Source organism: Lemur catta, chromosome 7 (genome assembly GCF_020740605.2).
Source record: "Lemur catta isolate mLemCat1 chromosome 7, mLemCat1.pri, whole genome shotgun sequence".
Taxonomy (NCBI): Eukaryota; Metazoa; Chordata; class Mammalia; order Primates; family Lemuridae; genus Lemur; species Lemur catta.
The window spans coordinates 61,741,095-61,757,658 of record NC_059134.1 but is presented as its reverse complement, the minus strand read 5'-3'; the positions used below and the strand labels follow the sequence as shown (position 1 = coordinate 61,757,658).

The 16,564-nt window shown below is 36.4% G+C and overlaps 1 protein-coding gene across 1 annotated transcript; it reads left to right on the top strand.

Moving 5' to 3' along the window:
- The first annotated feature begins 10,098 nt into the window (after positions 1-10,098).
- LOC123641595 (olfactory receptor 51B2-like) lies at positions 10,099-11,139 on the top strand. Its single transcript, XM_045556476.1, has one exon. The coding sequence runs from the start codon at positions 10,145-10,147 to the stop codon at positions 11,093-11,095; it is 951 nt and encodes a 316-aa protein (XP_045412432.1). The 5' UTR covers positions 10,099-10,144; the 3' UTR covers positions 11,096-11,139.
- The last annotated feature ends 5,425 nt before the right edge of the window (positions 11,140-16,564 follow it).

Genomic DNA, 16,564 nt, shown 5'->3' with positions numbered 1-16,564 from the left:
AATCCGACACAGAAACAAAGATGAATACAGAATATAAAACTAAAGCCTGGATTTCTCTCTGAACAAAGAGCACTGATATAGAGGAAATGGCTTCTTTCACAAGTGCTTAAGTATGTTACCATAAGGTTATAGCACATCTTAGGGGAAGCCTAGTCACAGATTTCTCACCAGGACCATATAGAACTGAAAAACTCCAAACATAATTCCTTGTTTCAAAAGTCCCTGGAAATTATCCACCCCAGTAAAAGTCTAAGAATAAACACAAGTATTCTCTAAGAATGTATTTTGCCTCGGTGTGCACATGTGTGTGTATATGTGTATGTGTGAGCATAGCTAACATATACTGGTACAACAACAAACACAAATATTTCTGATCATAATTCTGTAGAAATAAATTCTGATTTAAAACTTTATTATTATCAGAACAAAGTTAATGATGAGAAATGAGTATTTTAAAATTACTTTTCAATCAGCTAGTCTTAATGTCTTTTGAATATCCACTAGCCTGAGTTAGAGGAGTCTCCAGGGCTATGATTTGCCTTTCCTGTTTTCCTAATGAAGTCCTAAGTCATACTGGGAACATACACAATATGAAGAGAAATGTATTCTAATTTCTGCAATGCTTAATAAATGAGGTTGGGAGAAGTTTCCCTATGATTGTGTGCTAATACTTCTTCCAGAATGACAATTGTGGAACTGCAGTATTCATCCACACATTTCATTAAGGGACAAAATTATCTCAGATTACAATGCCCAAGTCACTGATGCTGGATATAAATACAAATCCTAAAATTTTGTCTTCCAAACACTTCTGCTATTCCTCATAATGTGCCCAGGAGGCCTACATTTCATCTAAGCATCTTAACAGAAAATTTGATTTCAGATCATTCCCAGTTGGATTCACTTACTAATGCAGAAACTGTTGTGGCTGAGGAAAGACTGGCTCTGCAAGTTATTTTTCTAGAACAGAATTATGGGAAATCACAAGTTACAGTGTTGGTCACCAGTTACCCTGTATTATATCTCTCTTTGATAAGTAGATTTTAAGAATGGGCTGCCTTTTTTTTATAGTGATACATTTGTTGGAAGAACACAGAATCAAACTGCCCAGGGACCTTCAATTTAAACCCTGTTATTACCCCCAGGTTAAATAAGAAAGATCCCAGTAATCTGCCATGGACCTTCTAGCTTTGTTTTTTTTTTTTTTTTTTTTAATCCCGCAATATATGTGAGAGGAAAGGACAATTCAAACTGTGTTGGACCAACATCATTGTAGTCTTCCTGTGCATGTAGTAGATTGGAAACATGACAATATTTGAGTCTCTCTGGAGAGATTTAAGTGGAATGCTCACTTTGGGTAAGCAGTGTTATTTTCAAGATGGAGGAGGCAGATTGTAGGGAGGTATATTTATTTATTAGTGAGCTTTTCCCTATACTTTGGTTTACAATTTGAGTTCTCTGTTCTAGGTGTCCTCATGGCCAGTGGAAGAAAATATTTTTCAAGATGATTCTCAAAGGGTCATCTTGATACTCTCGTGTTCTGTTTAGTTGAGACCATTCACATTTTACTGCTCAGTAAACTAGGATATCAGTGCTCTAAAATATGAGCTTTCATAATAGAAGACACACATACACTCCTCGGGTACAAGGCAGTACTTCATTAAGGTAACCCAAGTATCACTCTGTCATCATATTATTAATAAGGAGGATAGCTTTTTAAAAATCATATAGTTCAGAAGAATATCTTCATTCAGCCCTCTCTCTGTACCATCAGGCCTAATAGCCCTAACTATTAATAAGTCTGCTCTATTTTAAATATGATATCCTATTTCTAGTTGAGATGTTGATCAAGCTGATAAAAAATAGAAAGAAATATACTAGTTTAAATTTTCTGGAGTACACTTTGTGTAAAATGCTTTGATGAAACTTAAAGTGTGTTCCTGGGTATGAGTTTGGCTAAGTGAAAATCTGACTATTTCATAGGATTAGGTAGAAATAGTGTATTTAGACATAAAAAACAATTTTTAAAACATATTATTTCAGCTTTTTAAATTTTTTTTTTTTTTTTTAAAGACAGAGTCTTTCTCTGTTGTCCGGACTAGAGTGAGTGCTGTGGTGTCAGCCTTGCTCACAGCAACCTCAAACTCCTGGGCTTAAGCCATCCTACTGCCTCAACCTCCCGAGTAGCTGGGACTACAGGCATGCGCCACCACACCTGGCTAATTTTTTCTATATATATTTTCAGTTGGCCAGATAATTTGTTTCTATTTTTTAGTAGAGATGGGGTCTCGCTCTTGCTCAGGTTGGTCTCCAACTCCTGACCTCAAGTGATCCACCTGCCTCGGCCTCCCAGAGTGCTAGGATTACAGGGGTGAGCCACCACACCTGGCCAGCTTTTTAAATTTTGATCAGCTTTTGGTCACTGACTTGGTAATTGGAAAATAAATGAACTGATCAATTTACCTATGAAATTCAATCAGTTTAAAAAACAAACATACAAGCAAATAAAAAACTCAGTCTATGGTACAAGACTCAGAAGAAGAAAAGAAATAATATGTCTAACAAGAATAATAAAGTATTTGACACAAGTGAGTTTGGTAATTATAATAGAATTCAAACTTTCCTTTTAAAATGCTCTCTCCCAAACTGGCTTTAAAAACATGTCACATGACTTTATTACATGAAACCTAAAACAAAAACAGCATGAACTAGGTATGGTCTATATAAGAAACAGGAATGTCAGTTTATTAAAGACATAGTGAATAGAGTGAAAAGGAAAGCCTCAGAGTTTAATTAGATATTCATGTTAAATATAACTAACAAAGGATTCATATCCAGAATGTATAAAGAAATTCTTCAAAAAATTTAAATATACAGAGGACCCAAATAATAAATAAATGTAAGACTTGAATAAACACTTCACAAAAAATATTTTCAAATAGGCAGTAAGCATATAAACATTCAACTTTGTCATTACAAAAATGTCAGTGAAAATCACAAGGCAATCCCACAATGCACCTGTCAAGATGGCTGAAATATAAAGAAGACTGCCAATATCAACTGCTGGTAAGGATGTGGAGCAACTGGAACTCTCATTCACTACTGAAGGAGTATTAATTGGTGCAATTCAGAAAACTAACTGGCAATATCTACTAAGACTCAACAAATGCATAGTCTACAACCCAGGAGAGTGATGCATGTTTATATTCAGCAAGGGCATGTACTTCAATGTTCACAATTACAACACTCTCATTAACTGCCAAAAGTCACAAACTATTGAAGTGCCTACCAATAAATTGTACAAATAAATGGTGATTTACTCACAATGAATATTACATGTTGATCCAAATGAACTATGGATATAACAACAGTAATGACATCAATGAATCTCACAAACATAATGTTGAGTATAACAACAAAAGTCAAACTTTTGTGTGATTCCACTTATACTGGTACAAAAACAGGCAAAAGTGATCTATGCTGCTACAAATGAGAAAGATAGGTCCTCTGGGTGGGGATAGTAATTAGGAGGAAGTACAGGAGGTGCTTTTATCATGTAAGTCATGTTCTAGTGAAGGATCTGGACATTGATCACATGGTGAGTTCACCTTGGGACAATACTTTCACTTGTACAATTATGGAATATTTTATGTAAATACTTTTTGGTATGTACACTATGCTTCAAAAGAAGTTAAAAATATATAGAAAGCAAAAGATGTACAAAGTGGAAATACAGGCACAAATGCAGACAAATTAGAAGTCATAATATAAATATCTATAAATCAATTCAAGGAAAAGATTAAATTGGAAAAGTAAATCAATAATTATAAAATATATAAAGAAGACATATCAGACATAACATTTACTTCCTCACAATATCATTAAAACTTCTGATAAATGAAAATAAATATTCATTTAAAAGTAATTGTAGTCATAACCATCAATGCAGATTATATCACATTATCAATATAAAAAATCTATTAGAGTACATTGCTTTTTTATTCAAGCCTTCATAGCACAGCTATCTATGCATGCTATGAAATGAAGAAAAACCTATTGCATTAAAAAGGCTAAAGCTTTAAACACTCTCATTTCCTTTTTCAAAGTAATTTTTACATTTACCAATTTCTGTTTGAGAAATAAAGAAACCTTATTTTTTAAAAAATGGTTGCACTGTATGGCAGAATGAATGTGGCCTTTGTAACATAGTGGCTCTACTCTTGCCTACTTCACTAAATCTTTGTGACCTCGACCAAGTCCCTACATCTCTGACTCTCAGTGATCTCTATCAATAAGGAATAAAAAATTGCATATTGTCAAAAGTTTACTCTGATGAATTGAGAGTATGTTATTGGTACATACACATATAACTGTTATTAATTTGATATTAACATTAAGAAAAATGAACAGCTGAATATTTGACAAGTGTTACCTGTCACATAGTTCAGCAGTTGGAAGGTTAATAGCTGTTATGATCCTGCCATGTGATGAAATGTACAGCTAATAAGAAACTTATAAAGAGATGTATACAGTCCTTCAAAATGATCATAATCCTTCCAGCTGTCTCCCTCAATTTTTTTTTGCAATATAGCATTCTCCTCCAAAATCAGGACCTCAAGTACATTAGCTCTTCTCTTACCTATTTTCTTCTATCTTAATTCACCTTCATGTCTTTGTTGAAGTCTATGATTTGGTTTCTCAGAGGCTCTCATGCTATTATTTTATACTCGTTTGCCTCATTTCCAAACCATTTTGGACTTCTTTTCATTCTTGTGGAAAAAAAAATAACATGTATTTATTGTGGTTCCCAAGTCTCTTCCACTCTCATTCTCTAAATTCGAAGCACATAGAAAAAGGGACATCTCTCTTTGAATGTATATAGACACAAAAAGCTGAAACATATTCTCTGATCCTTTTCTCCAAATTTAGCCTGTAAAAAAGTAATGAAAAGAGTCAATAAACATATAACTTTCAATCAGTGAATAAAATCATTCTCTTCCCATGATCACTATGGATATCACGGTACTGTCCCTTCAGGTAAAATCAGAAATGCAGATGTCCTCTCTCACTATTCCTTCTCCTCAATCTCTCACCTTCAACTAATCACGCAGTTCTATTGTTTATAGTCATAGAATCTCTTTACAATATTATGTTAATAGTATAAATATATACTTTCATTTTATTAATATTGATATTTTTAACATTGACAACATGAACTGAATATTCAACTTCTATCCAATGCCACTGACAATACCTAGTCACAACCACACTACACTATTTTGCATGTGTGTTGCTGCACCTTGATATTCTTATATATTAAGCCCTCTTTCCAGTATCTTCCTCATAGAGTAGCCAACGTCACCTTTAAAGAAAAATTACCTGATCATAAGTGCCCAATTTATTGATTATTTTAACCTGACTGCCCTTAAGTTAAAACTTCTTTCATGGTATAAAGGAATCTTTATTCAGAACCTGCTACCACAGATTTATTTTTTGTCTAGGATTCTCTCATGTCTTGTTATTCCAGTGGTGTTATGATTCCTTAGCAGAAATCTAGTTTAAAATTATTTAGGTGTGAATTCATCATATTTTATCCTGTCCAATGACCAGGACAACTTTTTACATTTGCATATTTGTTTGTTTTTGGTTTTGTTTCTTTCTCTGCATGGAACTAGTACCCTACCCCACAAAAAACTACTGTATTCTTAACTTTTTTCATTGAATAATTCCCATCTTAAGTAGTATTTCTTCCGGGAAATGTTTTCCTGATCCCAAAGACTTATCCGATGTGTTCCCCACAGCACACTAACATTCATACACCAATGACAGCACTGTGTAAATTGACAGTTAATATTGTCTCTCTAGGACCCACTGGATTTCTGAATTCTATTAATGAAAAGAACAAGTCAGTCACCATGAACATTGCATAAAATTGGCAATAATCTGAATACAAAAACAGTGGTTTTAAAGCAAAATACTCAGTGGTCTTCATTCACATGGCTCTTAACAGTTCCATTACGGTTTGTGTTGATCAGAACTGATTTCCCAAAGAAATAGGAAAAGCAGAAATGCAATTGGAATTCATAAGCACTAGGACCAGCAAAGGCTCATGTGACCTCTGAGGACACCTGGTATCCCCTTTGATCTTTGAGATAAACAAAGGAAAGGACATGCATGGGTTTCCTAAAAGCTGATGCTCAGCATCCCAAGTTCACATAACCAAGCCCTGGAATCCCTGCATGAGCTGGCACTTGAGTCTCCAGTTTTCCTCAGCCATCCTTGGGGAAACACTTGAAAGTCCTGAGGACATCAGTTGAGCGCCCGAGTTCCTCCCACACAGAGGAGAGAGGGAAGGGAGATCAAGGGGTCTCCTGAGAGTTTGGGAAAGGTAGAACCCTGGGGAGGTGATTTACACACACATGAGCTTTCAAACAGGGCCCCTCTGGGGGGCTATGTGAGGAGTCATCTACATGGTGTCCTCTAGTAGGGGAGGAACAGTCCCTGCTCCAGAAATAAGAGTGTGAGTGGGTGAGTGCTAGGAACAGAATTATGGAGTGGCTCCTCTCCCTTCTGGCATTAGATGCAGTCAAGGAAAGCATATAAGGGTGCTTCCAGAGGCTTGTCTAGAGGTAAAGATCTGAGCTGAGGTGGGAAACACCATAGCACAGGTTTTTTTCCTTTTTTACGCTAAGTGCATTCAAGAAATTGTGCTAGACTTGGGGTTTCTAATCTAGGATGCTTTAATTAACACAGGGATAGTTGTGAATGCTTACAAATATATATGGCATTGTGTGTTCTCATTCATTTTTTCTGGGTAGAGGTTTACAACTTTTTATTACATCCAATTAGTAGACCTTGAGATACACAATGAAACTGTGTGTGCCTGTGTGTGTTTACTAGAGGAAGAACTTCTATGAGGAACGTTGTGGGTAGCTATCCATGGTGCCCACTAGGAATGAAACCGGAGATCCTTGTCCTCCACTCTAGGGATCATGTGGGCCTATCCCCTTCAGGAGGAAGGGAGTGTATGACATGAGAAAAAGAGTGAGTGGAGGAAGTACATTTTTTCTTAGTTCACTTGTTTATTGACAGATTGAAAGATTTACTATTCAGTGTTTTCTTCTGAATTAAGAAACTCTTTAGTATCTGTGCTTTGTACATATATCCAAGTTCCCTGTGTGTCATTCACATCCCCCATATCTGTTAATTATATTCTTCAACTAAGCATGAGGGCTTGTTTCCATGGATTTATGTGTGTGTTTGGAGGAGGAGGGCATTTGTGTCTTGTGCAGAGTATTATTACAAGACTACTAATTTCATGCATCTAGAAATATATCCTCATGTGAAAAAAGGGTGGGTAGAACTTCTAGAATGGGGTCAGGAGCAGGACTAAGATGTATCATTTGTTCATGGTTTTAGAATTATGGATCCTATTCAGACATTTATGGGCAATACTTAGCATAAAATTGTAGAGAAATTATAAATCCCAGTTATAAGCTCTCGGTCTACAGTATAGACTTTGCTTATTAAATGGTCTTCCCAGCTTTCAACACAGTGGCAGTCATGTGACATGTGTTCACTAATTCTATTCTAAGTCCAAGTAGTACTCATTTCTCTAGCCCTGCATGATATTGAGGAATGGTGCTTCTACAGGTTGTTTATACCTTCATCTGTAATGCACCCTTGGAAGGACAATTCATCAGATATCAATCAGTCAGGACCCCCAAGAACTGTAGGAAATCACTAGAGAAAATACATCTACTGAATTGAGAGTTGCCTATCAATTTCACAGCCAGAGCTTCCCCACCTCCATCTAGAAAACTTGTTTTCATACTTCTGATGGAATGTTCTTAACATACATCAATAAATAGCCAAGCCACCTTCAAGAAATTTTGCTACATAATATAGGATAAGGAGCATACATGTGCTACGGTTCCATTTCTAGTGAAACTTGCCCCACAGGGCTCAGTTTCAAGACAGGATCTTGTGTTCCTTGAAGCTCTACATATCCACTTCTGGGTAAATATGAGGGACCTTTCAGTCCTGGGAAGGTTTGTCCTGTGTTTTCTTTTTATTCCTAAAGTCTCAGGGACCTGCCTTCCTTTTCACATTTGCAGAGCTACTGTAGCCTCCTCTATCTTATTTTTAGTCACTCAGCTGAGCTATGCAAAGGTATGAAACATTCAAACATTTTTCACCTCATAAAAATAGTCAAACACATGTCATTTTGCTGTAATGTTCTATTGCAAATTCCTGCTACAACCTAATAAATATTCAAAGGGAAATTCACAAACAATTTACAAAGTCTTTATCTATATTTTGGAAATCTAGTTTAATCATTCTGCATTTTTCTTAACCTAGATCCAGGACCTTATGTCTTTTTGCTATTATTACACCTCAGGTCAATCTCACTAATTTGATGTCTTCTAAACTGCCTTTTTCTGGCTCTTATACTTCGTTTTCCCATCCACGTTTTTCTTTTTTTTTTTTCTGCCCCTAGCATGGGTCTCACCATACATTTTTTTAGAGCATTAAAATATTTAGAGGTAGAACAGTATTTTTCTAATAATCATAACTTAGTCCTCCATATGGTTTCAATGTGCTTTAAATTTAGAAGAGTCCTAGTGCTGGTGACTTCAGTCTCAATGAGCACCATGCTGTCAGTCATATAGCATCAGAGCATTTCCTCATACAGAGTTCTTTGGATTTGTTCTGATTCTGACTCATTTTTGATACCATAGCCATCTAATAAAGGAGATTTCTCAGTGCTGGAGACTTAACTTCAGGCTTCTGAATTTGTGATGAAATAAGACTGTAACAGGGCAGGTAATATACTTCTTTATTATTGGATTGTGGACACCAAGGAAATGCAAATAGTGGAGATGACTGGCATCCTTAAGCCGTGGAAAGATGAAGATGCTACCAGTCACAGAGCTGCAACAGCTCAGCAATAGACACGTGTTAAAGGAAAAGTATTTAGAGATAAGAAGAGATAGAAGAATCCACGCAGTTCATTATGTCAAATGATTTTGGAAAGTACAAGAGACAGAAAGAGTGCCGGCGAATGGAGAAGTAATTTTTTAAAATTGTATAAAGATATCTGAAGGGACTGAGGGAATCAACTAGGTTATAAAATCAAAATGTTTCTATCTCCATAGATGAATCAGACATGAAATGCTTACAGCAGAGCTTCTCAGGCATTGCTGTGCACTGGAATGATCTGGGGATCATGAAAAAATGCAAATTTTGATTCTGGTTAAAGGAGATATAGTTGAAAGATTCATGTCTGTCAAGCCTACATGCTTGTTAGTTGTGGCTCGTGTGGCCCACACCTTTGTCAGCCAAGCTCCAGTAAAGGGATAGCTATTGGAATGACAAAGCAATTCACTGGAAATGATGGGAATGCATGCTGTGCCCCATAATACAGTGTTGTTCGATTTCAAAAGGGAAGTAAAACTCAGTGGAAATCAATCGGGGAAAGGGGTGAGAAGGGGATGGGTGAAAACCTACCTTATGGGTACAATGAACATCATTTGGGTGACAGGCATGCTTATGGCCCTGATTCAAGTATTACAATATTGATGAAAGTAACCAAAAACATTTTTGCCCTCATAATATTTTGAAATAAATAGGCATAATATTGTAATACAAAAATATCATTAAATTGTCAAAATATGTCTTTATCATAATTGAGAAATATGAAATTAAAATCAAATTACTCATCTCCAAGTAGTCAGCAATCACAGTAAGAAACAATTAAGCAAGATTGTTATTGATATTTATGTATTTACCTTGTTTATTTTTTCTCCAATTTTGTTGCAAATATTTTTAAGAACCACAAAACACTTGGGCCTGATGTATTAAGAAATATTAATGAAAAAATTTTATTTTGATTTCTTAAAATTTTAACCATTAACAATATTTATCTCTATTTAGGGAAAGAACATCACTTCTCATCTGTAGTTCCAGCTCAGTATGTCTACTCTTCTGTATAAGAATAGTTGCAGACTCAGACTCACAACACCTAGAAATTATCCCTAAGTACAAAGACTGTGGTTGAAGTTACTGTGACATATTACCAAGAAAAATCTGGGTTCCTGTTTTCAAGGTTTCAAGAAGTCTGTTCTGTACTTACGAACACACTATGTGGAGCAATATTAGCTCAGCCCCCTTTTTGCTGACTGGTTTCCCAGCTCTGGAGGAAGCTCATCACTGGATCTCCATCCCCTTCTTTGCAGTCTATGTCTGTATCCTTCTTGGCAATGGCACACTCCTCTGTCTCATCAAGGATGACCAAAGTCTTCATGAACCCATGTACTATTTCCTTGCTATGCTGGCAGGCACAGACATCGTGGTGACATTGACCACTATGCCTACTGTGATGGGGGTCTTATGGCTGAATCACAGGGAAATTAGCCATGTGGGCTGCTTCTTGCAGGCCTACTTTATTCACTCCCTTTCTGTGGTAGAATCGGGTAACCTCCTGGCAATGGCCTATGATCGTTTCATTGCCATTCGCAATCCTTTAAGATACGCTTCTATTCTCACCAATACTCAGGTGATAAAGTTAGGAGTGGGAATTTTTCTGAGGGGTTTTGTATCCATCATGCCTGTAATCATGCGTCTTTTTTCATTTTCATATTGCCACTCTCATGTTCTCTCCCATGCTTTCTGCCTTCACCAAGAAGTCATGAAATTGGCCTGCGCTGATATAACTTTCAATAGAATTTACCCTGTAATTCTAGTTTTTCTAACAGTTTTTCTAGACTCTCTAATCATCCTCTTCTCCTATATGCTAATTCTTAAGACTGTCATGGGCATTGCCTCTGGTGAAGAGAGAGCCAAGGCCCTCAATACCTGTATCTCCCATGTTAGTTGTGTGCTCATCTTCTATGTCACGGTGATTGGTCTGTCATTCATCCAAAGGTTCGGGAGGAATGTGCCAGAGGTGGTCCACATGGTCATGAGCTATGTCTACTTCCTCTTTCCTCCTTTAATGAATCCTATCATCTATAGCATCAAGACCAAGCAAATCCAATGTGGCCTTGTTCGCCTTTTCTCTAAACACAGATTTGGAAGTAAACCTCATATCTGAAGAATTATACACAGATAAAAAAGACAAAGACAGAGTAAAAAAACTAAAGCCCAAACTCCTCTCTTAACAAAGACTAATGAAAGATTAGAAAACAGCTTCTTTCACAATGGCTAAGTATGTTACCATAAGTTTGGGGCACATCCTAGAAGATGCCTGATCACAGGTCTCTGAGCAGTATCACATGGAACTGAAAAAGTCCTTACATAATTCCTTCCTTCAAATGCCCCTGGAAAGTATTTACCTTATTAAAATTCTAAGAACAAGTACAACAAATAATCTCTTAAAAATATTTTGCATCACTGTGCACATGTGTACATATATGTCTATGCATTTTCATAGCTAATACACGTATGTATAACAAGTAACAAAAATAATTTTTATAATTATTGTATACACATATATTCTAATTTTAAGCCTATCACTACTCTCATAATAAGGATAATAGTGAGAAATTAATATTTTAAATTTACTTTTAAGTAAGTAAGTCTTGATGTCCTTTAAATACCCTGTGGCAGGAGTTAGAGCCGCAGTCCCCAACCTTTTAGGCACCAGGGACTGGTTTCATGAAAGGCAATTTTTCCATGTTTGGGAGTGGAGGGATGGTTTCAGGATGATTCAAGTGCATTACATTTATTATGCAAACCTCTCTGCTAATGACAATCTGTATTTGCAGCCACTCCCCATCTCTAGCATCACTGCCTCAGCTCCACCTAAGATCATCAGGCATTAGATTCTCATAAGGTGCGTGCATCCTTATGAGCTAGATCCCTACCGTGCATAGTTTACAGTAAGGTTTACACTTTCCTAAGAATCTAATGCTGCCGCCGATCTGACAGGAGGTGGAGCTTAGCAGTGATGTGAGTGATGTAAATACAGATGAAGCTTTGCTAATTGCCCACCGCTCACCTCCTGCTGTGCGGCCGGGGTCCTAACAAGCCACTGACTAGGACTAGTCCATGGCCCAAGGGCTGGGGACAGCAGAATTAGAGAACTCTTTGGAGCCATAATTTGCATTTCATATTTTCCAAATAAAGTCATAAATTACTTACGGGGATTTTTAAAAGAAATTTTGTAAATTTTCAATACATTTATTTCAGGATGCCTAGATCTTATGTAAATATATCTCTTCACGTCTTTCTACACTGAATATCCTCTTGCCCAAACTAAACCTTTGAAGCAGAAAACTTGACAAGCTTCCTGTAAGCTTCTAAGGAAATGAGGAAGGAAGTTTTTAAGAGTAAGTTTGCTTTTCCAGTGATTTAAATATACTTTTCCCTTACCTAAAAGGAGAAAGGAATTGTTAGGACTCGAGAGAGAAAAAAAAATATATAATCATTCCAAAGGAAAAATAGGAGACTTCTATAATTTATAGATCATAAATATTTCATATATCTTCAGAGAGAAAAATTCAAAGTTGTTACATGTCTGCAACAGATATTTCCTTTGGTATCCTCTGTAAAAATCTCCAATTGGGAAGACAGACAACATAGAAATGGATCCTAATCCTTGCAATTATTAAGAAATTGACGTTGGGATAAGTTTTTGTATGACTGTGTACTAGCACTTTTTTCAGACCGATTAAACTGGATTCTTAATCTATAAATTATATAAGGGGAAAATTTGTCTTAGATTACAATGCTCAAGTAATTGATATTGAATATAAAGACAAATCCTAAAATTTGGTTATCTTCAGTGGCTTCCTCTGTTCCTTATAATGTGCCCAGGAGGCCTATTATGCATCTTAGACTCTTAACAGAAAATCCCGTTTAAGATTTTCCCGTCTTGATTTGCTGACCTTGATGCAGAACTTTTCCAACTCAGGAAAGACAGGCTTTGTAAGTAATATTTGTAGAAAAGAAGTCATGGGAAATTACAAGTTACTGTAATGTTCACAAGTTGCTGTGATATTGTATCTCTGTCTTGTAATTAAATTTTAAGGGTGAGATGACTCTTTTACAGGGATACCTTTGATACAAGGACCTCCAATTTAACTGACCAAGTCCCTTCAAGATAAACTCTATTATTTCCCTCATGTTAAGTGAGAAAGATCCCAGTTACCTGGCATAGAGCTTCCAGTTATGGTTTATTTATTAATAGTTACCCATCACATATGAGAGAGAGGAAAGGAAGGTTCAAACTATGGTGGGCCAGCACCATCGATAGGTTGCTTGTGCATGTAGTGCACGGGAATACGACAATATTTGAGTCTCCCTGAAGAGGTGTAAGAGGGCTACTCACTTTGGGTAATAGTGCTATTTCCAAGACAGAGAATGCAGGTTTTAGGGAGCTATATTTATTTACTAGTGAAGTTATCCCTACATGTTGGTGTAGAGATTGAGTTCTTGGTTCTGGTTGTTGAATATTAATTTAAATGTAATTGCCATTAATAATCAATTCAGATTATTGTATCACATTTTTATATGTAAAAAGTCCTATTAGGGTACATACGTTTTTTTGTTCATCTGAGTCTTCCTAGATAGATGGCATGGCACTGTTTATGCTATGACATGAAGGAAATTCTAATACAGTAAAAAGGCTAAAACTTTAATCATTCTCATTTTCTTTATTAAAATATTTTACTTTTACCTATTTCTCTTTAAGAAATACATAAATCTTATTTTAAAAAAAGAGATTGTACACTGTGGTAGAAAGAATGTGGCCTTTGATAAACAGGAGCTTTACTCCTGCCTGCTTCACTTAAACCTTTGTCACCTTGAACAAGTCATTTAATCTCTGACCCTCTGTTATCTCTATCAATTAGGAATAACAAAATGCACATTGTAAGAGTTTTTCTCTGAAGATGTGGGAGAGTATATTATGTTATTAGTATATACATATTCATTTTTATTAATATTATTAACATTAAGAGAAATGAACAACTGAATATTTGACCAATGTTAACTGTCACATGGTTCAGGAGAAGAATAATCAGCAGGTGGTAGGTAACTACCTCTTATGATTCTGTCATGTGATGAAATATTCAGATAATGAAAATATTGTCAAGGGATTTATATAGTCTTTGAAAATGATAATAGTCCTTCCAGCTGTCTCCCTTGACGATTTGCAATATAGCAATCTCCTGCAAAATCAGGACCTCAAGTACTTTAGCTTTTCTATTACAATATTACTGTCTATCTTAATTCACCTTCATATCTTCGTTTGAGCCTATGTTTGAGTTTTCAGAAACTCTCTTGCCATTATTTTATAATTCTTTTCCTCATTTTAAGTCCATCCTAGGCTTTTCACTCTTCTGGAATAGAGTAAAAAATAAAGCTACCTTTACTTAAGCTCCTAATATTGCCATGTCTTTGCTAAACACTAAGATAAATGAATTCTTTGATGTTTAAAATAATTCCTCAGCATATTTATTTAATCCTCACAACAATCCTTTCAACAACTATCATCTCCATTTTACAGGTGAGAAAGCTAAGGTGTTGAGTGTGTAAAGACACAGAATCCGTAATGAGAGTTAGGATTCACACTTAGTCTGGGTCAAAACCCATGCTTTTAATAATTAATTCTAGTACCTGGAAATAAATTTTCTAATCTGATTATGATTATGATTATGATTATTTTATATTTGGTAGGTACACGGTCTGGCTAGGTTGCCCAGGCTGGTGTGGAATTCCTGGGCTTAATCGATCCTCCAGCTGCAGTTTTCCAAAATACTGGGATTACAGGTGTGAAACACCACACCTGGCCAAATCTAATTATTGATCGATCTCAAGTCTCTTGTCCTGCTCTCATGTTTATTCTGTAAACTCAAGACACACAAAAGAAGAGACATGTCTATCTGAATATTTATAGACACAGAATGACAAACCAATTACCTTCTTATTTTCTCCAAGTTCAGAATGTAAACAAATAATTAATGCAAAAGGGTCAATCAACATTTAACTGTTGATTAGGGAATAAACTTATTCTCTTCCTTTGATCCCTATAGACGTGTGAAACTAATCTCCATTCAGCTAAATTCAGAAATGCAGATGTCATCTCTTGTAATTCTTTCTCCTTAACCCACCACTTTCAATTCAATTAATCACCCGTTCTATTCTTTCTAACTCATAGACTCTCTCTTCCATCCACTTCTGTCTGACAATATCTAGTCACGACCACACCAACACCATTTTGCATGCTGTATCCTGATATTCTTCTATATTCTGCCCCCTTTCCCATGTGTTCCTCATGCTATAGCCATAGTGACCCTAAACAGAAGCACCCAAACAATTCCTTACTGTACACTCATTGCCCTTATGTCAAAAGGTCCCTTGTAAGGTTTGTAAGACCCTCTGTGATGATCAGGACCTGCTACGACCGATTTATCTTTCTGTCATGTTTTCTCTCATGTCTTGCTGTTTCAGCAATGCTGTGATTCTTTAGAACAGAATCAGTTTAAAATTATTTTGGTTTGAATTCATCATATTTTATCCTGTCCTATGACCAGTGCACATTTTAAAAAATTTATTTGTTTGTGTTTCTCTCCATGCATGAAATTAGTGTCCTATACCACCAAAACCCACTATATTCATATTCATATCTCTTCTCATTATTCAATTCTCAACCTACGTGGTATTTCCTCCGGGAAATTTTCCCTGATCCCAGAGCTAAATTTGATGTGTTCCCCACACCACACTAACATTCATGCAGTAATGTGCATGAATGTGCTCCCATCCATATTTTTAAGCATGAAATAACTTTCAGAGGTAGAATGTTTGTGCAATAGTCATAACATAGTCCTCTATATCATTTCAATGTGTTTAATTTTCAGAGACTCATAGCATTGGTGATTTCAATCTCAATGAGCACCAACCTGATACAAATGCAGAATAAGAGCTTTTCCTCCCATGAAAGTTAAGATTCTTTGTGATTTGTCCTAATGTCTGACTCATTTCTGATACTATGGGCATTTTATAAAGGAGAATGCTCAGTGCTGGAGATTTGACTTGAGGCTTCTGAATTTGTGGTTAAACAAGACTGTAGCAGAGCAAATAATATGATTTTTTTTTTCATATTGTGGCAAACAAGAAAATGGAAATGGTGGAGATGACTGGCATCCTCAGGCTGTGGCAACGTGAGGATGCTACCAGTCACAGAGCTGCAACAGCTCAGCAGGCAGAAGCTGAGTGTTGATGGAAAAGTATTTAGAGATAAGAAGAGATAGAGGGGCCGGGCGCGGTGGCTCACGCCTGTAATCCTAGCTCTGGGAGGCCGAGGCGGGTGGATCGCTCGAGGTCAGGAGTTCGAGACCAGCCTGAGCAAGAGTGAGACCCCGTCTCTACTAAAAATAGAAAGAAATTATCTGGCCAACTAAAAAATATATATACAAAAAAATTAGCCGGGCATGGTGGCTCATGCCTGTAGTCCCAGCTACTAGGGAGGCTGAGGCAGTAGGATCGCTTAAGCCCAGGAGTTTGAGGTTGCTGTGAGCTAGGCTGATGCCACGGCACTCACTCTAGCCCGGGCAACAAA